Consider the following 22221-nt stretch of genomic DNA (forward strand, 5'->3'; position numbering starts at 1 on the left):
GAAGGGGAGGGCTGAACACGCAGCCTTTGTATTTTTGTTTTTTTTTTGTTGTTTTCCACCGGAGCGATTTCTGCCCTTACCCCCTTCCCCAGCTTCCAACTTATCATCTTTTTTTTTCTTTTTTTTTGTGGGGCGGGGGAGAGAGATCTTATTTTAAAAGCCTTGCTTTAAACTAATAGAGTTGGGAATTTAGTCTCAATCCAGCTTGCCCTGAAAATTGCTGCATGGCTGCACACACGCACACACGCCATATCAAGTTGAGTGAACAAGCAGCCGTCCATCTGCTGCTGGTTTTGGAGCACGTGCTTCGCCTGCCAAACTCACAGCCTCTTCCCTGTGGAACGACCTGGCCCCATTTTTGAAGCGATAAGATGGCACAAATTTAGCAGCCCAAATTACTCAAGTGATAACAGGATGTCACATACAAGGTCCGGGCAAATACGACCATCCAGAAAGGCCAACACTTGGCTGCTGGTGGGCCCGAGTGAGAAGCGAGATCTGAACTTGGAAAAGCAACATCAAGAGGTTGTCAAGACAGAGAGTTAATCTCTTGATTATAGCCAGAGCTACTTTGTTTTTGCTCTTTTGTGTTATGATGTGGCGTGACCCAGTGTTCTGTTAAAAGTTCCAGGCCATAATAGGTTAGGCTGGCATAAATTGATTCTCACCACACACTAAATGTCCCCTTAAAACAGGGGTCTCCAAATGCAGCAACTTTAAGACTTGTGGACTTCAACTTCCAGAATTCCCCAGCTGGGGAATTCTGGGAGTTGAAGTCCACAAGTCTTAAAGTTGTCTCATTTGGAGACCCCTAGCTGGCGTGCAGGAAATTTGGCCCAATGGAGGTGAATTTGCTAATTTTTGTAGTGTGTTTATGGTATGTACAACTCTTTAAATACTGAACAGCTCAGACGTTATAAAATGAGCCATATTGTGATGTGTGATCCTGTAGGAAAAAAACAAATGCAAACTAAATAATCAATAGCAATGTTTTTGTGAGAAATTTCCAGTGGCCACTTCAATTTAAATATTTATTTAAACGTGTATAATCACATAACATCATTACTTCGACCTATGCAAAACAACCCTGTGAGGTAGTCTACTGGAGAGATTCCTGCTGATGCAAGATTATTTTGTGGCTGAATTCACGTATCATCTTAAGCTGAAATTTGGTTTGTTTACTTCTAGGCGAGCATATTGTAGCACTGCAACCTGGGCACCCATGCCTGCATACACACATATAGAGACACACATCAAAATACATTGAAGAAGAGGCTTGCTTTGAAAGGTGATGACAAAAGATTTAAAAAATAACCTTCACACACCTGCTCTACCAGTCTTTTGGAGAATGAGGGCAGGAGGGGAGGTAAAACAGCAAGATGAATTACTTTGAATCTGTATTTCACATACCACGGACCTGCAGAAGTAGTGCAAAACATCAAAAGTGGATTGCCTTCCAACCAAGATTCCCAATTGGCAGTTACAGGTGTGACATTCGGGATTATGATCCTGATCGCCTGAAATGACATCAAAACGATAGGGTTTACCCACAAAGGGCAAACATTTATGAGGTAGCCAGGACATCCAAGAAGAGTCACGGAGGATAAACGTGACTGGTGCTTTGTAAGACCCTAATATTAGAAAGAAGCTTTTGGACTCTAATGGAAAAGTATAGGTAGTCCTCGACTTACGACCACAATAGAGCCCAAAATTTCTGTTGCTACAGTAAGTGAAACATTTGTCAAGTGAGTTTTGCCCCATTTTATGACCTTTCTTGCCACAGTGGTTAAGTGAATCCCTGCAATTGTTAAGTTAGCAATACAGTTGTTAAATAAATCTGGCTTCCCCATTGACTTTGCTTGTCGGGTCGCGAGAGGGGATGATGTGACCTTTGGGCACTGCAACCGTCATAAATATGAGTCAACTGCCTAGCGGCTGAGTTTTGATCACCTGACCCTGGGGATGCTGCAATGGACATAAGCGTGAAAAACAGTCACAAGTCACTTTTTTCAAACGGTCACTAAATGAACTGTTGTAAGTTGAGGTCTATCTATAGATAGATGAGAGAAAGAGAGAGAGAGAGAGGAAGAGAGAAGAAAAGAAAAAGGAAAGACAGGAAGGAAGGAAAAGAAGAAAGAGAAAAGAGAAAAAGAAGAAAGGAAGGAAGGAAGAAAGAAAGAGAAAGAAAGAAAGAAAGAAAGAAAGAAAGAAAGAAAGAAAGAAAGAAAGAGAAAGAAAGAAAGGAAAGAAAGAAAGGAAGGAAGAAAGAAAGAAAGAAAGAAAGAAAGAAAGAAAGAAAGAAAGAAAGAAAGAAAGAAAGAAAGAAAGAAAGAAAGAAAGAAAGAAAGAAGAAAGAAAGAAAGAAAGACACAGGATAGATGTTTTTTTTTCCTTTCAATCATGTCTGATTCTTGGAGACTGCCTAGAGCAGGGGTGGGGAACCTTGGCTCTTTTATGACTTGTGGACTTCAACTCCCAGAATTCCTGAGCCACAGGAATTCCAGCCAATTTCTAGCCAAGGTTCCCCACCCTTGGCCTAGAAAAAATCCCTGCAGTTTTCTCTGCAAGTTTTTTTCCCAGTACAGATAGTCCTCGATTTACAGCAGTTCATTTAGTGACCGTTCAAAGTTACAGAGGCATGGAAAAAGTTACTTACGACCGTTTTCCACAGTTACGACCTTTCCAGCATCCCCGTGATCAAATTCAGATGCTTGGCAACTGGCTCATATTTATGACCAAAGTCATGTGTCCCAAAGTCACGTGATCCCCTTTTGCGACCTTCTGCCAAGCAAAGTCTACGGGGAAGCCAGAGTCACTTAACAGTCACGTTACTAACTTATCAACTGCAATGATTCACTTAACAACTGAGGCAAGAAAGGTCGTAAAAGGGGGCAAAAGTCACTTAACAAATATCTCACTCAGCAATAGAAATTTGGGGCTCAATTGTGATCGTAAGTCAAGGACTGCCCGTCGTTTGCCATTGCTTCTTTCTTAGGGTTGTTAAAAAGTAATTGGCTCAAGATCACCCAACTGGCTTTGTGCCTAAGGCAGAGCAAGAACTCCTGGATGCCCAGTTTGTAGCCTGGCGCCTCAACCACTACACCATATTGACTTCCGATTGGATAGTTATTGTAAATGCATATTATTATACATTACAGTGTAGACATGTATGCTTATATATTCAAGATGATAGAAATGATAGAGAGCTAGGGATGGTTAGAAATAGAGAAAAGGTTATGAATGATGTATTTCTCTTGTTCTCTTGTTCTCTTCTCATTCCAGTGGACCTGAAGGTTGCTTTCTCAAGATGGCAGAAGAGTGAGTAGTTTTGTCTTTTAAAAGGCACGTTAGTGGGAGTTACTGCACATTTCGTACCAGAGGGAAGGGGTACGGGGTGCATCCTGGCAGAGTTCACTGAGCAAGACAGGGGGGTTCAGGATCTCCAGGATGGGACTCCTGTCCTTTGAGCTGGCAGACAAGACTCCTTAGATTAAAAAAATAATCCTACTAAAATGCCAACAGCAGGGGGGAAAAGCTAGGAAGCAGCTTTGGGTCCTGGGGGATGGGGGAGCACCCGGGGAAAACAAGGAATTATTCAGCCTGATTTGTATCTTCCTGTTTTTTTCCGCAGGGAAGAGATGGCCGTAAGTACAAATGAAGCAACTTTGCCAGAACTCATGGGAAAGAAACACTGTCCTTTATTTTATACAGGCATCTTTCTCTCTTCTTTCAAAGAGCTTTAATAAATTGGGAGAGATTGTCAAGATGTTCGCTTCACATGAGTTGAACAGAAAGTAAATTATCCAGGGAAATGTTACTCTAGCACTGGGGTTGTTGTGTCATTGCAGGCAAGTAAATACTATTCTATTCACAATTATACAGTCTGCTTTCTGAAAAGTAACTGCGGGAAGCCAGTTTGGTCTAGTGCAGGGGTGGGCAACCTCGGCTCTTTTATGACTCGTGGACTTCAATTCCCAGAATTCCTGAGCCAGCTATGCTGAGGAGAAATGGAGAGGTTTCCATACTGAGCCATGCTGGCTCAGGAATTCTGGGAGTTGAAGTCCACGAGTGATAAAAGAGCCAAGGTTGCCTACCCCTGGTCTAGTGGTTAAGAAGGAATGGGTGGAAATTAATCAAGGAGAGAAGCAACCTAGAAGTAAGGAGAAATGTCCTGACGTTTAGAACAATTAATCAGTGAAGTGGCTTGCCTCCAGAAGCGGTGGGTGCAACACTGGAGGTTTTTAAGAAGAGAAAGACGGTTGGGTGTCTTTGGGCCAATCACCAGGAGACTGTTGCTTCTAGTCCCACCTTAAGCATGACAGCCAGCTCGGTGACTTTGGGCGAATCACCAGGAGTCTGTGAGTTCTAGTCCTGAGATGACTTTGGGCCAGTCACTTTCTCTCAGCCCAACTCACCTGGTAGGACTGTTCTTGTGGTAAAAAGGAGGAGGAAGGGTTATTTCTGTTGTATTACCCATAAAGTAATAAAGGGTAAAAAAGTAATAATAAATATATAAATAAATGTGCCCTACATCAGGGTTTTGAATCTTGCCACAAAGTACTTATCACTTAGGATAAACTTGGCAAAAGCTGCTTTGCCAGGTCTTGCCAGATATCAGCTCCTTAGAAAATAGTTTAAGATAAGCTTTACAAAATGTCACCAGCATCCCTTCAGATTAAAGTCTATAAATAGTTCCTTTATGGAAAAAAATAAATTAAATAAGCCATCCTCGTACGTGGCAATCTCTACAGTCTTTGCTGTTAGCATATTTAATCATTTCATTTCTTAAAAGACGTTATCTCTGTTTAAGTACTTTTGATTTTATTTTATTTTTTCCTGCCTTTCCTATTGGATATCTAGTCAGGGATGTCCACAGACAGCTTTAAAAAGTTATAATGGCGGTTGAGTCCATCCAATCTAGTCCCCACTCTTTACTGACAACATATGTAAAAAGGGACACCATCTGGATTTTTTGGCTTGTCCATGGACGACCCCAGATATGTTGATCGTCAATTACCATCTCTCCTAGCTAGCATAGCTGCTATCAGCGGTAGCAAGAGACCATGCAGGCTGGGAATTCTGGGTGTTGAGGTCCACAGGTCTAAAGATTGGTGAGATTGAGAAGCACTGCTGAAGAGCAATGTTTCTCAACCTTGACCGCTTTAGGCTGCACGGCCTTCAGCTCCCAGAATTTCCCACTCAGCCTTTTTTCTTCCTGGCTGGGGAATTCTGGGAGTTGAAGTCCACGTAGCTTAAAATGGCCTAGCTTTAGAAACACTGCTCTAGAGCAAGTGATACAGAAAGCATTGATGGGACAAGGTAGTTCTAATATGCATCATTGTAGGCCTATGGAGACATGACACCAAGAGAAATTCACACTGCATCCAAAAGCGCTCTTTTGCCCATCGATATGCCCATCCTGATGAGATCACAGCAAGCCATTCTGAGGAATCAGGAATCTGGCAAAACCCAAGAAAAATATTCTAGTATTGTCATCTTCCATAAAGAATCCAAAACTCAAACTCGGCTTACTCATGCGCCATCTAGTGGCAAAAAGCACAGTCCGTACTGAGGTTGAGAAAATAAAAGTTACGGTAGTGCAATTCTTGTTATTACCGTAGCATTCTGTCTTTCCAATTTTTAGTTCACACCATTTGTTTGGTTCATTCAAAGTTACAACGGCACTGGAAAAAGTGAGGTACAACTTGCACCTCACACTTGCAACAGTTGCGGCATCCCCATGGTCACCTGATCAAAATTAAAGTACATGGCATGTATTTATGACAGTTTCAATGTCCCAGGGGTCATGTGATGGCCGTTTGCAACCTTCCCAGCTGGCTTCCAACAAGCAAAGTCATGCTGGATTTGCTTAACGACTGCATAATTCATTTAACAACTGCAGTAGTTCCCTCAAAAAAGGCTATTAAAAAATCAGGCGTGAGTCATTTAACAACCACCTTGTTTAGCAAGCTGTTCCCAATTGTGGTCGTAAGTTGAGGACCAGCTGTAGGCCAGTGAAAGTCAGCAATTAAGATACAGAGTAGTTAAAGGAACAGGAGCAGGTTTGTGCCATTTCCCTCACTTCCATAAATATCCTCTCTCAAAATCTGAAATTTGGGAGGTGTGTGTGTGTGTGTGTGTGTGTGTGTGTGTGTGTCTAAGAGCAGCAAGTGCAGCTGGCCTTTATATGTCCTAAAATGTGGTTGCAGGGAGCATTTTGGAAATAATACATTATTTAAATCTGCAGTATGAGGAAGAGGAAGAGGAAGAGGAGGAATACATAGAGGAGGAAGAACAGGAGACCATTGTGGAAACAAAAAAGGTGCCAGTGGCTCCCAAACATGCACCCCCTCCTCCCCATGCCACAGTGCCCCCCCTACGCCGAAAGTCATCTGCCAATTACCGGGCCTACGCCATTGAGCCGCACGACAAGGTGAGTGCCAGTCTCTTTAAGAGAAATGCAGAAATACCCAGGGCAAGATTAAGGATTGGTTGCCTCAGGAGATCAAAGGGGAAACCCATCGTTTGAAGGGAGAGGGGGGAAGAAATGCAGCAATGGAAACAATACAGCCCCTCATGTTTGGGTCTCTGTATGGGTGTGTCTCTGTGTTTTTGGAGAGAAATGCAAATTTTATCATCATACATGAAAACAATACACCAAGGTGAAGTCAGGATTAATTGGCACCTCTCTCTCCCAACGTAAGCTCAAATTGCAGTTCTGCTGCAAGAGTCAGAAAATTGGGCATTTGTCCTCATGCTTAGCCTCTCAAATTTCCTTCTTGTTTCAAGATGTTTCTACTCCTTAAAACCTATTCAAACCTTTCAAAAACATAGAGGAGAAGTGACCTTTCCCAAATGGTCTCTAGGCATAATTTAATTTAGACCAGAAGGGGTCCACCCTTGGCAACTTTAAGTCTTCTTCATCAATCATCTGGATGAGGGGATAGATGGGGAACTCATCAAATTTGCAGATGACACCAAGCTGGTAGGAATAGCCAACACTCCAGAAGATAGGCTTAAGATACAGGAGGATCTGGAGAGACTCGAACACTGGGCACTATCTAACAAAATGAAATTCAACTGTGAAAAAAGTAAGGTTCTACATTTAGGCAAGAAAAACCAAATGTACAGGTATAGTATAAGTAGTACCTTTCTCAATAGTAGCAACTGTGAGAGGGATCTCGGAGTCCTAGTGGACAATCACTTAAATATGAGCCAGCAGTGTGCTGCAACTGCCAAAAAAGCCAGCACAGTGCTAGGCTACATTAACAGAGGGATAGAATCAAGATCTCGTGAAGTACTAATACCACTTTACAATGCCTTGGTAAGGCCACACCTGGAATACTGCATCCAGTTTTGGTCACCACGATGTAAAAAAGATGTTGAGACTCTAGAAAGAGTACAGAGAAGAGCAACAAACATGATTGGGGGACTGGAGGCTAAAACATAGAGGGAATGGTTGCTGGAATTGGGTATGTGTAGTTTAACGAAGAGAAGGGTGAGGGGTGACATGATAGCAGTGTTCCAATATCTCAGGGGTTGCCACAAAGAAGAGGGAGTCAAGCTATTCTCCAAAGCACCTGAAGGCAGGACAAGAAGCAACGGATGGAAACTAACCAAGGAGAGAAGCAATCTTGAACTAAGGAGAAACCTCCTGACAGTTAGAACAATTAACCAGTGGAACAACTTGCCTCCTGAAGAGGTGAATGCTCCAACTCCCTTCCAACTCTGTTATTCTATTGTATTCTAACTCCCAGAATTCTCCAGCCAGCATGGATGGCTGGGGAATTGTGGGAGTTGAAGTCCACAGGCCTTAAGGTTGCCAGAGTTGGACACACATGATTTAGACCAGGGGTAGGCAACCTTGGCTTTTTTATGACTCGTGGACTTCAGCTCCCAGAATTCCTGAGCCAGCTGTGCTGGCTCAGGAATTCTGGGAGTTGAAGTCCACGGGTCATAAAAGAGCCAAGGTTGCCTACCTCGGATTTAGACTAATCCCATCTATTATTTTATTTAGAAAGAAATTAAACCCACTGGACAAAGCAGATTGTATTTTATTTTCTCTCCTTTCCTCTAAGTTAGGGGTCCCCAACCCCCGGTCCATGGACCGGTACTAGGCCACAGCGTGCCACCAACTGGTCCACACAAACAAGCAAAGCCCCATCCGTGGGATGCAGGCAGCACACAAAATCACACACTCTCCGGTTCGCGGAAAAACCTTTCTCCACGAAACTCTGCTCTAAATGAAAATTTGTCACTTGATGTTAAGATCAAGTGATCTTTGTCACTTGAGCGTTAAAACAGGCCTAAACCAAATCAGCTGATTCTGTTTCTCTCCTTTCCTATTAAACTGCTCCCCATGTTATGTCCAGGATAAGCAATTATCACTGTAACTTTAGGAATTCCAACTGAGCACCATCTTTCCCATGTGTGAAATATCCCTCTCAAATCTCTTTCTCTCTTTTTTTTTGTTCTACCACAGATAAAATGCAAGATATCGGCTTCTCGGAAATTGCAACTCAAGGTGATGTGGAAAAAATGATTTCCTGGGTATTAGAACAGTTAGAAAAGTACACAAGGGGCTAAACACCTCTGGGAGCACATCTGGCAAGTTTCTAGGAGATAGGAAGGCAAAACGTAGTACACGTAGTCCTCGATTTACAACTATTCATTTAATGATCATTTGAAGTTACAAAGGCACTAAAAAAAAGAATCAATTGTGGTTGTAAGTCGAGGACTACGTGTAGTGTATAGACCCGTGGTGGCGAACCTATGGCATGCATGCCACAGGTGGCACACAGAGCCCTCTCTGTGGGCACGCGCACCATCGCCCTAGTCCTAGGTCTTCAGCTGGGTTTTATAAAATCTTTTCACTTTAGGCCTCCACCGCTGTGTGCAAAAGAAAAAAAGGTTCAATCAATCAGTTTCAACTCGGGGGAAAAAAAGATCTCGCAAAGTTGGAATTGATTGATTGAACTTTTTAGTCCCACCCAGTCTGCTGTTACCACCACAGCCATGCCCACCCGATGGGCCACGCCCACCCGATGGGCCACGCCCACCCGATGGGCCACGCCCACCCGATGGGCCACGCACGCCCGGCACCCAACGATACATAAGTGGGTTTTGGGTTGCAGCTTGGGTACTCGGTCTCTAAAAGGTTTGCCATCACTGGTATAGACCCTGGTAGAAAAGAGGTACAGTAGATCAGATTCCAAGAGAATAGAATACCCATACAACCACACCTACCCACACACATACTTGACGCAAATAGTTGGTAGGGAGGAACTCTTGACAAAATGGACTTGCCCAACCTGAACACCCTCCAGATCTGTGATTCAACACCCAGCATTCTTGGCTTAGTATGAGCAACCTTCACCATCCTCGGGGGCCATCCATACTTCTGCAGAGTCCCTCGGAAAGGAAAAGCTAGCTTAAGCCCGGTATATTCATCAGGTTGAAAGTTGAAGTTATATCTGCAAGCAAGATAATAAGCCCAGCTCATTGATCCAAACTATTGTCTTTTCACCCAGTCACTGATGCTCCAAGTGGCCAAGAAGGAAATGGAAAAGGAAGAAGAAGAACGCTGCCAGGATAAAGAACGATTTCTCTCCGACCACTGCATCCCATTAGAACTGGCACAATTCGGCTTCACAGAACTGCAGGTCAGGACAGAAGTGGGGACAATGAAGGAGGGAGAAAGCAGGCCAAATTGGAGAAGATCTGCTTCTTGGGTCTAGTGAAGTCAGCCTTCTCTGAACTGTTGCTCTCCAGATGTTTTGGGCTTCCCATGGAAAGTCTCTAGTTGGAAGAGAGATAAAGACAGATGCCAGGTGAAAGGAAAACTCTAAAGTGTATCTTTGATTCTCAAGGTAAACTATCTTAGACATCGGCTTAATGTTAGGGAAGGTGATATGCTCCTTGAGGACCACACTATGCATTTGCTACTCAACTTGCTTTGCACCAGCAGCTCTCAAGCAAGACTTGGGCAGCCCATCATTGGCAGCACGATCCACACTCCATAGAAAGATGACATAGCTTTAGAAGAATCCACCCAGTTAAAACTCTCTTGTAAGCCTATGCTTACAAGATTAGCTTTCTTCAATCTGTTGCACTCCAGGTATATGAACCAGAGGTGGGATTTGTAGGAAAACACAACTGGAAGGGCAGCTGATTCTTCTGTTCGATTCGGACTACTCTAAGAGATTCTTAGCTTGGAGAAAAAAAAAATAATTGTGGGTATTAATGGAATCTAAATTAAAGAGCCCTGGTGGCGCAGTGGTTAGAATGCAGTACTGCAGGCTATTTCTGCTGACTGCCAGCTGCCAGCAATTCGGCAGTTTGATTCTCACAGACTCAAGGTTGACTCAACCTTCCATCCTTCCAAGGTCGGTGAAATGAGGATCCAGCTTGTTGGGAGCAATAGGCTGATCCTGTAGAAGCGGTATATAAGTCTAAGTGCTATTGGTACTGCTATATCACCAGGATTTCTCCAAAAGTGTTTTGAAATTATTGTCTTCTTTTTTTCTCCAGTTAGACCATTCTGATTTACTGTAAATGGTTGATGTCTTTCTTAAAAAAAATAGTTGTATGGCTCATCACTCAGTAGCCTTGCAAATGCACTTTGCGCTCATTCAGGAACACCTTGTTCTTCGTTAGTTTTGAATCTGATCTTTGATTTGGCTTTCAAATTATACTACCTTGTTTGCTACAGGAGTTATGTCAGCAGCTGCATGCACAAATCGACAAAGTTGATGAGGAGCGTTATGACATGGAGGCCCGGGTGAATAAGAGCATTAACGAGGTGAGTTTCTGAACATGGCCCTTGGGGGGTGGGGGCCACAATTGTCTTTACAGGGCCTCGCTTGCGGATCTCGTTCATATAAGATAGAAAGAGAGCGCTAAGTGTATTTCAGATGAAGGATTGGGCCAATGGAATTTGGCATTTTAATGACAGTAATGGGGAAATGCAAAACACAGCCTGGTCTTTTTTCGCCAAGCTTAAAAATAATCACTTAGGGCCACTGATTTGAGTAAATCTGAATCAGGAAAAGCTGGAATATATGCCACTTTAATGTTCTTGGGAAGAAGGGGGGATTTTAAGAACAACCACAATATACCCATGGCTCTAGGTTTGCAAAGTGCAGAAAAGGTGTAAGAAATAATAAGCCGGGGGTGGGGGTGGGGGTGGGAACAAATGGCATGAGATGAGAATAAAAGGGAGCTCAGATAAACCTACTTTGCATCAGTAACATTCACTCTACCTCTCCATATCATTCTATCCTTGAAAAGCATCCTAGTTTCTTCAGCCGTGTCCACCTGCTGCTTTCCATTTTGACTTCTCAGAATTTTCACCTCTCCATTTTTGAGGATCTCCTCAGCTGCATCCTGGATTCAGTCATGGGTGTCTCCGTCTTCTCTTTCTCCTCGCTTTAGTTACTCTCCTTTTGTTTTGCAGTTTAATACTCGTTCATTTCCCGTATGTGACCAAATCATCTCAGTGTACTTTTTCATACTGACTATTCATTTTTTTTTCATTCAGTCCACATTTCTTCAGAGCCATCCCTTCTATTTCTAGTTTCATTTCTTTCCTTTTTTTCCCCTCCTGTCACATCCATTTTTTTTTCCAGGCTCCGTGCTTGATATTACTACGAGCCTTCTAAGAAGATCTGAGAAGAAGATCTATGCAGTCACCATTTTCATTCATTCTTAGGGACTGGATTACCCCAATTGCTTTTTCTGTAATTCTGTAATTCCGTTACTGCATTTGCACCCACCCATTCATATCATTTAGAATTAAGAACAATTTTTACCCTGCATGCACGGTGGCTCAGTGGGTTAGGACGCTGAGCTTGTCGATCAGAAGGTCGGCAGTTTGGCGGGTCGAATCCCAAGTGCCGCATAACAGAGTAAGTGCCTGTTACTCGTCCCAGCTTCTGCCAACCTAGCAGTTCGAAAACATGTAAAAATGCAAGTAGAAAAATAGGGACCACTACGGTGGGAAGGTAACAGCGTTCCGTGCGCCTTTGGCGTCTAGTCATGCCAGCCACATGACCACGGAGACGTCCTCGGACAAAACACTGGCTCTTCAGCTTTGAAACAGAGATGAGCACCAGCCCCTAGAGTTGGAAACAACTAGCATGCATGTGCGGGGGAACCTTTACCTTTACCTTTACCTCCAGTTATTGCCAACCTATAGGATTCTATTTTCAAATGCACCTACAAAAGCTTTAACTCTTTCACACATCATTAAACCTACACCTTCAGAGTTCTTGGTGTTCTCAGAACTCGGTTGTTCGCTTGAAAACATTTCATTACCCTATTAGATAAGACCGTCAGTGCTAATGAGTGGAGAGTTTGATGTCAGGAGGACCCCAGCAGACCAAAGATCTTGCTAGGGCAGTGTTGTACAAACTTGGCCACTTTAAAATGCGTGGACTTTAAAATGTGTGGACTTTAACTTTCTCTAGCAGGCTGGCTGGAGGATTCTTGGAGCTGGATTGCTGAGGTCGAGAAATGCTGATTTACAGTTTCAGAATGTTCTTTATTTAAGACAGCTTATGGGAAAGTGTGAGGAGATCTGGAAGGACAGTGCAACATCTCACTCCTAACTGAAGGGTTCTTCATATAACTGGGCTCTCCCCACCTCTTTCAGACGTGTTGAGACCGGAATTTCCAATCACCATGACTCAGGGTATTGTCGTCTACCCATCTGGAAAGCATCCAGCTGGGGAGAACTGTGAATATTTCCAATGTGTTAACAGACTGTCTGTTCTGGCTCCAGATCCAAGATTTGAACCAGAAGATTTTTGACCTGCGAGGCAAATTTAAGCGCCCTGCTCTTCGCCGGGTGCGTCTCTCAGCCGATGCCATGATGCAGGCCTTGCTTGGCTCCAAGCACAAGGTCTCCATGGATCTGCGGGCCAACCTCAAACAGGTCAAGAAAGATGACACAGAGAAGGTGAGCCTGGATGGATCATCAAGCAAGAGTGAGGGGGAGGGAAGAGGAAGTGGACGGTTGGTAGCTGCAGAGTCATTTAGCACCTTGATTTAGGAAAAGAGTGAGCAATCTTTGTTAGCTAGAGACTCTGCTTAGCCTTTGAGGGGGGTGGGTTTGCATGGTTTGGAGATTTTAGTGACTAAAGAGTCATTTAAACCCTGACCCACCACCCAAAAGAGCACAATTAAGTCTTTTTGGATAGTTTGAATATATTTTGTCCCTTGACCCTCTTCTCTGGAGGCCCTGCAGACCGTGAATGGGGTGTTGCAGCCCCTTGTGGCCTCCAGAAATTCCCCATTCCTGGTCTAAGATCATTGTGAGGCGTTCTGAGGTGACTGAACTGCCCAAGCTTTGCATACTTGCCTGCTTATTTACTTACAGCCTGACTGATCATTCATTGGTGGTGAATAATTTCCAGGCACAAATTTCCCATCAGTGACGTTGTATGTCAAAGTCTTAAATTTAGTTCTTGGCACCTTGGGCTACATTTTACCAGCAGGGCAGCACCCTGTTTGTTTTTGTTACCCATAAATAGCAACCTTAAAGTTCACTTGGGAAAATCAATTTAGATGGGCAATGAGCCCTTTGTCCAATTCCTGGTTTTCATAAAAAGTTCAACACTCCTTCCAAAACTGCAGGAAAGTTCACAGGTAAAGGGTCACAAAAATCAAGATGGCAGCCACCACATTGCAAAAAACCCTTTTCACGTGTATTATGACCACAATCTTGATTTTTCTTTAAAAAAATAAAAAAATTCCTTCCTTGGAGGATACCCTTGCAAAACTTTTTTTCCCCAGTACATTACTTGGCAAGGGTATAAAGCAGGGTTTCTCAGCCATAGTAATTTAAAGACATGTGGACTTCATTCTCATGCTGGCTGGAGAATTCTGGGAGTTGAAGTCCATGCATCTTAAAAGTTGTCAAGGTTGGGAAACCCTGGTTATACAGGAACATGTGTAAAGTCTACCTGGGGAAAGGGAAATTAGCTGGGCTGATTTTGAGTTTTGAAAAACCTTTGCATTTCAAGAATGCATGTAGTAGTAGCACCTCTCCTTTCCTCGGTCTGAGTACTTATCCAACCAAGACCGCAGCTTAGAAAATGTGGAAAGATATCTCATAACCACAGAGATCCCTCTGGTCTCATCCAGGGAAGTGACCGGTGCAAAATTCAGGAACCATCCGACTACATCACTGGGCACAAGTGATCTTTCCAAATTTGGTTGGGGTGTAGAATGGGGGAAGGAGAACATTGTCAACAATAAGAATCTCTCTTAGCTATGAAAGGAATTCCATTCGTGAAAGTTTCCTGTGGCTTACTTTGATGAGTCCACAAAGCAATGGGAAACCAGGCCCTCTATGGGCACAGCAGTCATGGTGATGGGCTGTTTAAGAACATCAAAACCCAGATTGTAGTCCATTCTCAGCTGTAGAAGCTCCTTTGGGAACCTGGGGACCAGCCACTGTCTCCCAACCAATCACACGGGGTTGGCGTGGGGAAGAATGTGAGGAAGGAAAGCTCTGAGTAAGTTGCTCTGAGTTCAGATCAATAAAAACATAAATGAGCTAACAGGACCCACGTTACTTCTCCCACAAAGCCTGGGACTCCACTGATTTCCCGACCCTTGGTCTCTTCCCCACCCCAGGAGAATCGGGAAGTAGGTGACTGGAGGAAGAATATCGATGCTCTGAGTGGCATGGAAGGACGCAAGAAGATATTTGAGACCTCGGTTGCAGGACAAGCCTGAGGCACACCAGGTGAGAGAAATTCCTTTGGGGATGTGTGCACTGAAATACAAATAGTCTTCAACTTACCGCCATTTGTTTAGCGATCGTTCGACATTACAACAGCACTGAGCAAGGTCATTGACAACCAGTCCTCACACTTACGATGGTGGCAGCATCAATAGTGGTTGCGTGATCAAAACTTGAGCGCTTTGCAACTGGCAGGTTTTTCTGATAGTTGAAGCATCCTGACTGCCATTTGTGACCTTCCTAGCCAACTCCCGACAAGCAAAGTCAATGGGAGAGGCCAGATTCAGTTAGCGACCATATGTTTCCCTTAATAACCATGGCGGAAAAAGGTTGTAAAATCAGGTGTCACTCACTTAATAGCTGCCTTGCTTAGCAGCGGAAATTTTGGTCAGAATTGTGGTTATAAGTTGATGGATTCCTTGCATATTTAAGCGGTGGCTGGTCGAATCCAAGAGCAGCATTGCCGTTCAGAGATTGCATCTGGAAAAAGGCCTCTTTCTTCCCAGATGCTTGTCTGTAGGTTTTAAAAGAGTTATATGGGCACCCATCTTGTGGTACGTAATTCACAAGCAATAAAAATAATACAACCACAAACCAAGAAAAATCAGCTGCCCAACCCATCAACCACTCCCATTCATTTCTACAATATTTGGGTTCCAACCGTACTATTTTGGCATCTGGGAGATGGGAGCACATGCAACTCTTCAACAGTGGTGTAACATGGGTAAACTATAAAGGATGGCCAGTACGGTGTGAGCTGCCACATTCTGCACAGGTCTACGACAACTCGCCACAGCCAACTCGCCATGGCCAACGTGTTGCAGCCAACTACTGTGGCCAATTCACCATGGCCAATTTGCTGCAGCCAACTCGCCACAGCCAACTCGCCAAGGCCAACTCGCCATGGCCAACTTGTTGCAGCCAACTACTATGGCCAACTCGCCATGGCCAACTTGCTATGGTCAACTCGCCATGGCCAACTTGTTGTAGTCAACTACTGTGGACAACTCGCCATGGCCAACTTGTTGCAGCCAACTCGCCATGGCCAACTTGTTGCAGCCAACTCGCCATGGCCAACTTGCTGCAGCCAACTTGCCATGGCCAACTGGCCATGGTTAACTCTCTGCAGCCAACTCGCCATGGCCAACCTGTTGCGGCCAACTCACTACAGGACAACTTGCCATGGGACAAGAGTTACACTAATATCCAAGAAATAGAACAATAGAATCATTAAAGGAAGGATGCCAAAGGAGGGACAAAATTAATGTGTATGACAAAAATTAAATTAATTTTAACTATTTTAAATAATTACTGAATTGTTGAATTCTCTTGCAGTGAGTTGTCCCATAGCAAGTTGGCCATGGCAATTTGACCATGGCAATTTGACCATGGTGAGTTGTCTCATTCCATTCTGGATCAGTTATAACTTCCGAGTGGTCTCCAAGGGGAGCCCCATTGTGCGGCCACCACGTGGTTGTTTGGGAAAATTATAATATGCTATCTATCTGGGTCAGCTAACCCCTCCTTCCCTATGACATATTTCCTCCTTCTCCTGACCATGTGTCCTACACCCCTCCCCTTTCTGGGATGGACTTCCTCCTTCTTTCTCCCTGGGGACTCTCTTCCTCCATAGCCGGAGACACACGTGCTCCTCCATAACCAGCAGATACGCCTGCAGACACTGGGAGTCATAACTGTCTTTTGACCTTGAATTACCGTCTATAAATTATCTGACTACACCTCATCTGCTGTAATCTCTTCTGCATGCAAATAAAGGTATTTCATGAGTTCTGCTATCTGGAAGAGAGCTGTTAACAGTGATAACATCTGCTTATATAGACCAGCACAGGGGTCTTAACAAAGGGATCAATCACAATACAGCAGCTTGAACCAGAATAGTCAAAAGACAGTTACGACTCCCAGTGTCTGCACGCGTATCTGCCGGTTATGGAGGAGCACATGTGTCTCCGGCTATGGAGGAGGAGAGTCCCCAGGGAGAAAGAAGGAGGAAGTCCATCCCAGAAAGGGGAGGGGTGTAGGACACATGGTCAGGAGAAGGAGGAAATATGTCATAGGGAAGGAGGGGTTAGCTGACCCAGATAGATCTGTATTCCTCCTCTGCTTTGCGGACTTTGCTCTGAGCTTCCTCCTCTGCTTGGAGGGCTTTGCTCTGAGCTTCCTCCTCTGCTTGGCAGGCTTTGCTCTGAGCTTCTATTTCAGCTTCCTTTCTGGCAAAGGAAACAAGCACTTTTTTTGCTTCTAGCTGTGCACAGGCCTCTACCAACTTGTCATGTATTATTGAAGCCCTCTAGCAGAGCGTACTGTGACTTTAGTTGATGTAGATCTATGAGATCTGGTCTCCTGCAGGTCAGCAATACGGATTTCCACCTTATTCTTTGCATCTTGCACTAGGAGATCTCTTTGCTGGTTTAGTTCATCAATGTTGGTTAGTTCTGCTGAGGAATCATGTACATTAGAGTCATTCAAAAAACCTGTGTATTTTGCAGACAGCTGCTGGTAACTTTCATATGCTGCAGATAGACGACCTATAGAGCCTCTTAATTCAACAGGATTATCCTTAAGGCTCAGCAAAACTGACATGCTGTATGCAGTTCTGTTCCATAGTTCTGACAGATTACTGGAAAATTCATCTCTAGTTGCCTCATAATTTTCTCTGAGTTTCTGGGTTGGTTTTATTGTACGCTTGGGTTTTACAGCAGGATCTTTGCACAAATCAGGGTAGTCTGGTCGAACCAGCTCTTCTGAATCAATGGGACACTCCGCCATGGCTAGGATAGATACAGAAAACTTCTGTATTTTTAGGTATTTTTAGGTATTTTAGGTATTTTTAACTAATTCGGTGAACTTTGCTCTTTGACCACCAGGGGACGCCTTCTGCATTTGTTAGAGACTTCAGGGAAGTTCACCCTTTAGCCACTAGGGGGCACTCTACACATGCCTGGGGACAAGCCTTATATTTGCTGAGCAGCCACCAGGGTGCTGCTTGCATAAGTGGGTACTTCAACGAAGTTCACCCTTTGACCACTAGAGGTCGCTGTTTGGAAGCAAGCCTATTATTTGCCTGTTGTTGCCCCTAGCCTTCACTTGGACACAAGGTCAGCCAAATTGTTTCTTCTTAGGACCACAAGTCGTAAGCCGGTCTGGAACTCTTAGGGAACTGCCTGTCCATGTTAAGAGTGTCAACCGTAGGCTGTAAACTGTGCCATTAATGAAGGTTAATTTGCTCCTTGTTCCTTTGTTTAGAGCTAGTGGGACTGGGTAGGATTGCTTTGCTTTAGGCGTTCAGTTGCGGGTAACTTAACTGTAGGCTTGCTGAATAATCTCCCCTCTGGAGATTGAAAACATATATTTTAGGATTGTTAGCTAAATCACTTGTGGGGTTTTTTTACATATAAAGATGCTTTCATGGCTTGTCATAAGTGTGAATCAACACCTTTCTCTGTCTACACAGCTCTACATGCAGTTTAAATTTGCAGACAGTATAAACATTTCAGTTTGTCCACCAGAGGTCGCTGCCTGCTTGACATAAATCCAAGCTTGCTGTTTACCTTTGCATTCCAAGGGTAGGAGCCTCTTTCACTCAGCAGTAAACCAGGGTCTTGCTTACCAAGGCAATTAATTGTTTTATGGCCCTTTTATTCCTGCTCTCAAAAGTCTGTTAAACAAAGGGAGTTTAGCAAACTGACAAACTTTTTCTCTCCTTTTTAGTAAAATTCAGCTCTGAACACAAATTGGGTTTGCAACACAGGATATCTCTGATCTTCTCAGTCAATTTGAGTGAAAGGCAGTTTGGAGAAGACAGACAGGGAAATTTTGATCCTGCATTTGATTTCACAAAGACTCGAAGATTACAAACAAACAGTCTCTCTTTGCAATTAGGAACATTTGTAAACATTCAGAGTAGATCTGAGCAGAAATTCATTTGCATTTCAAAGTCTCTCCAAATTACTTTTAAGACGCTGGCTAGAAATTCAATGGCAGAAAAGGCAGTAAGATTTTAACAGGTCTTTTGGCTGGTCTCCTCAGGAAGCCAGAAAGACAACAGTTCACAAAAGCAGAAATCCTAGAAGCACGACTCTGTCTCTTGCAGAATCAGCTGGAGAATGGCGAATTAAGTCATCTCCTTATTTATTGCAGGCAGGCAAGGAGTTCAAACTGTCTTTCACTAAGCTTGCTTGCAGATAACATACACATATATGGATTGCCCTTTAACTAAGCTTGCTTGCAGATAACATGCACATATATGGATTGCCTTTTAACTAAGCTTGCTTGCAGACTGCAAAAGATTGACGGCGGACAATACCCAGGGGAGGGCCTTCTCTGTGGGTGCGCCTGCCCTTTGGAACCAGCTGCCTGTAGAGCTTAGGACTGCCCCTGACCTTCGCTCATTCCGCCGGGACCTGAAGACTTGGCTCTTTGAGCTTTCTGGCCTGGACTGAGAGTTTTAATTGGATTCTAATTGGGATTTTTATGTATTCAAGGTTAATGTAATCATTTTAATTGTTTTTAATTTTTGTAATTGTAGTTTTTTAAAAAACCTTGTGAACCGTCCTGAGTCCTACGGGAGAAGGGCGGTATATAAGTTTAATAAATAAATAAATAAATAAATAACATGCACATATATGGATTGCAGACAGAAGGAATTTAAATGTCTTTTGACTATTCTGGATCAAGCTGCTGTATTGTGATTGATCCCTTTGTTAAGACCCCTGTGCTGGTCTATATAAGCAGATGTTATCACTGTTAACAGCTCTCTTCCAGATAGCAGAACTTATGAAATACCTTGATCATCTAGAAATAATATTATTATTATAACTCCCAGAATTCTCCAGCTGGCCATGCTGGCTGGGAATTCTGGGAGTTGAAGTCCACAAGTCTTAATAATAATAATAAAGTTGGAAGGGACCCTGAAGGTCATCTAGTCCAACACCCTGCTCAGGCAGGAAACCCTATACCATTTCAAACAAATGGCTGTCCAGTCTCTTCTTAAAAACTTCCAGTGTTGAAGCATTCACCTCTTCTGGAGGCAGGTTGTTCCACTGGTTAATTGTTCTAACTGTCAGGAGGTTTCTCCTTAGTTCTAGGTTGCTTCTCTCCTTGATTAGTTTCCATCCGTTGCTTCTTGTCCTGCCTTCGGGCGCTTTAGAGAATAGCTTGACTGCCTCTTCTTTGGGACAGCCCCTGAGATATTGGAACACTGCTATCATGTCCCCCCTCGTCCTTCTCTTCATTAAAACCGACATACCCAATTCCAGCAACCGTTCCAGCAACCGTTTTAGCCTCCAGTCCTCTAATCATCTTTGTTGCTCTTCTCTGTACTCTTTCTTAAATTTGCCAAAGTTGGACACCCCTGGTTTAGATCTTGAATTTGCCCAGTGCCTCTCTGTTCTCATTAAAGCAGCTCAATTCTATTTTTCAGCATTTCACACCAACAGGAAAAATAAAGGAGTTGCTGCTTTAAAGGTGACACAAAGTATAAATCCCTTCAAGTAGGAGGATCTCTCTTTTTCTTAAGTTCCTGCTGAAATCTTAAAAGAGTTGGGGCACACACAGCTGGGCTACTTTAATCAAGAGTAGAGAGATGCTTTGCTCCTGTGGCAAAAATAACTGTAATTCCAAAACAGGCAAAAACAATTCCAAAACATTTTTGAGGCCTGCACACCTCTAATAGTAGGATTATCCCATATATAACAATTGTGGCCAGTAGATGGCTGTCAAGAGTTAAGGTTTTGAGCATCTCTTTGCTACAACCTAATGGTCAAGGGTTTTTTTACAGCTCAGATACAGTACAGGTAGTCCTTGACTTATGACCATTCATTTAGTGACCATTCTAAGTTACAACGGCACTGAAAAAACTGACTTACAACTGTTGCAGCTTCCCCATGGTCACACGATCAAAATTCAGGCACTTAACAATGGACATGTATTTATGACATTTGCAGCATCCTGGGGTGACCTTCCCAGGTGGCTTTCGACAAGCAAAGACAATGGAGGAAGCTGGATTCACTTAACGACCGCATGATTCACTCGACAATTGCAGTCATTCGCTTAACAACCGTGGCAAAAAGGGTTGTAAAATTGGGTGCGGCTCACTGAACAACAGCCTCATTTAGCATTAGAAGCTCCAGTCCCACGTGTGGACGCAAGTTGAGGATCACCCGTAAGCCTCTTGATATAAGCAATTGGTCTACTACAGGTGGTCCTCGGGTTACGACCACAGCTGAGCCCCAAATTTCTCTTGCTAAGCAAGACATTTGTTAAATTAGCTTTGCCTCATTTTATGACCTCTCTTGCCACCGTTGTTAACTGAATCACTGTAACTGTTAAGTTAGTAATAAAAGCTGTTAAGTGAATCTGGCTTCCCCATTGACTTTGCTGGTCAGAAGGTCCCAAAAGGTGAACCCATGATCCTGGAACACTACGACCGTCATAGATATGAGTCAGCTGCCAAGTGTCCGAATTTTAATAATAAAAATAATAATAATAAAGTTGGAAGGGACCTTGGAGGTCATCTAGCCCAGCCCCCTGCTCAGGCAGGAAACTCTGTACCATTTCAAACAAATGGCTGTCCAGCCATTTTGATCACTTGACCGTTGGGATGCTGCAATGGTCGTAAGTGGGAAAAACAGCCAGAAGGCATTTTTTTCCAGTCGCTTCGAACGGTCGCTAAGTGAACTGTCGTAAGTTGAGGACTGTCTGCACCTGCCTGTGTGCACTCTTGCCCTTTTTTTTAAGGGTGCCTTTTAAGGCTGGCATATGCACAAAGAGAAATGGCTGTCAAAAAGAGCTCTCTTCTTTGCAATTCCAGCAAAGCCTGGGGACAGTAGAGCTTTTTCGTGATCCAGCAGATGGCTGAAGCTCCGTCAGATCCGCCTCAGCAGGCAGGCATCCAAAGGAGGGGGTCAAAAAGACCACCTTGGGGGACGCAACTCTGCCTTTGAAGCCCGCTTCTTCTTAATGCACCATCACAGCGGCCATCTTGATTTTTTTTTATTTTTTTTTACCACCCCCTATAGATGCCCCTCTCTGGATGATGCATGCTTCACCCTGACTTGGAAGCCCTGAGGATCTTGAGGCCAAAGAAGGAAGTGATGCCAAAGAAGAAAGGAAATGGGGGGGAAGCTGTGCCGTTCAATCAGCACTTTTGTAGCTAACAGTGGTTACACTAAGGCAGGGGTCTTCAAACTTGGCAACTGAAGACTCCTGTGGACTTCAACTCCCAGAATTCCTCAGCCAGCCCTTCTGGGAGTTGAAGTCCACAAGTCTTCAAGTTGCCGAGTTTGAAGACCCCCAGCACTAAGGGGTGTTTTGGAAAAGACAGCAATGCTTTTTTTTTTTTTTGCATGGTGTTCCAGTCAGGATGTTGTCCAATCCCTGACGATCAAGACGTTGCCCATTTTACTGGCAAATACTGCTGCCGTTCTTCTCGAGCGCCCTTTCCCCTCCCCCCC

General features: G+C 43.8%; 1 protein-coding gene across 1 annotated transcript; it reads left to right on the forward strand.

Moving 5' to 3' along the window:
* Positions 1 to 3307: 3307 nt before the first annotated feature.
* LOC308676303 (troponin I, cardiac muscle-like) lies at positions 3308 to 14742 on the forward strand (the record flags this gene model as incomplete). Its single annotated transcript, XM_081342116.1, has 8 exons — positions 3308 to 3318; positions 3632 to 3644; positions 6248 to 6433; positions 8483 to 8524; positions 9531 to 9662; positions 10712 to 10801; positions 12782 to 12958; positions 14641 to 14742. 8 exons carry the CDS (start codon positions 3308 to 3310, stop codon positions 14740 to 14742), a joined length of 753 nt encoding a protein of 250 aa, XP_081198242.1.
* Positions 14743 to 22221: the final 7479 nt, after the last annotated feature.

The sequence above is a fragment of the Vipera berus genome, assembly GCF_964194415.1.
Source record: "Vipera berus genome assembly, chromosome: W".
In the NCBI taxonomy this organism is placed as follows: Eukaryota; Metazoa; Chordata; class Lepidosauria; order Squamata; family Viperidae; genus Vipera; species Vipera berus.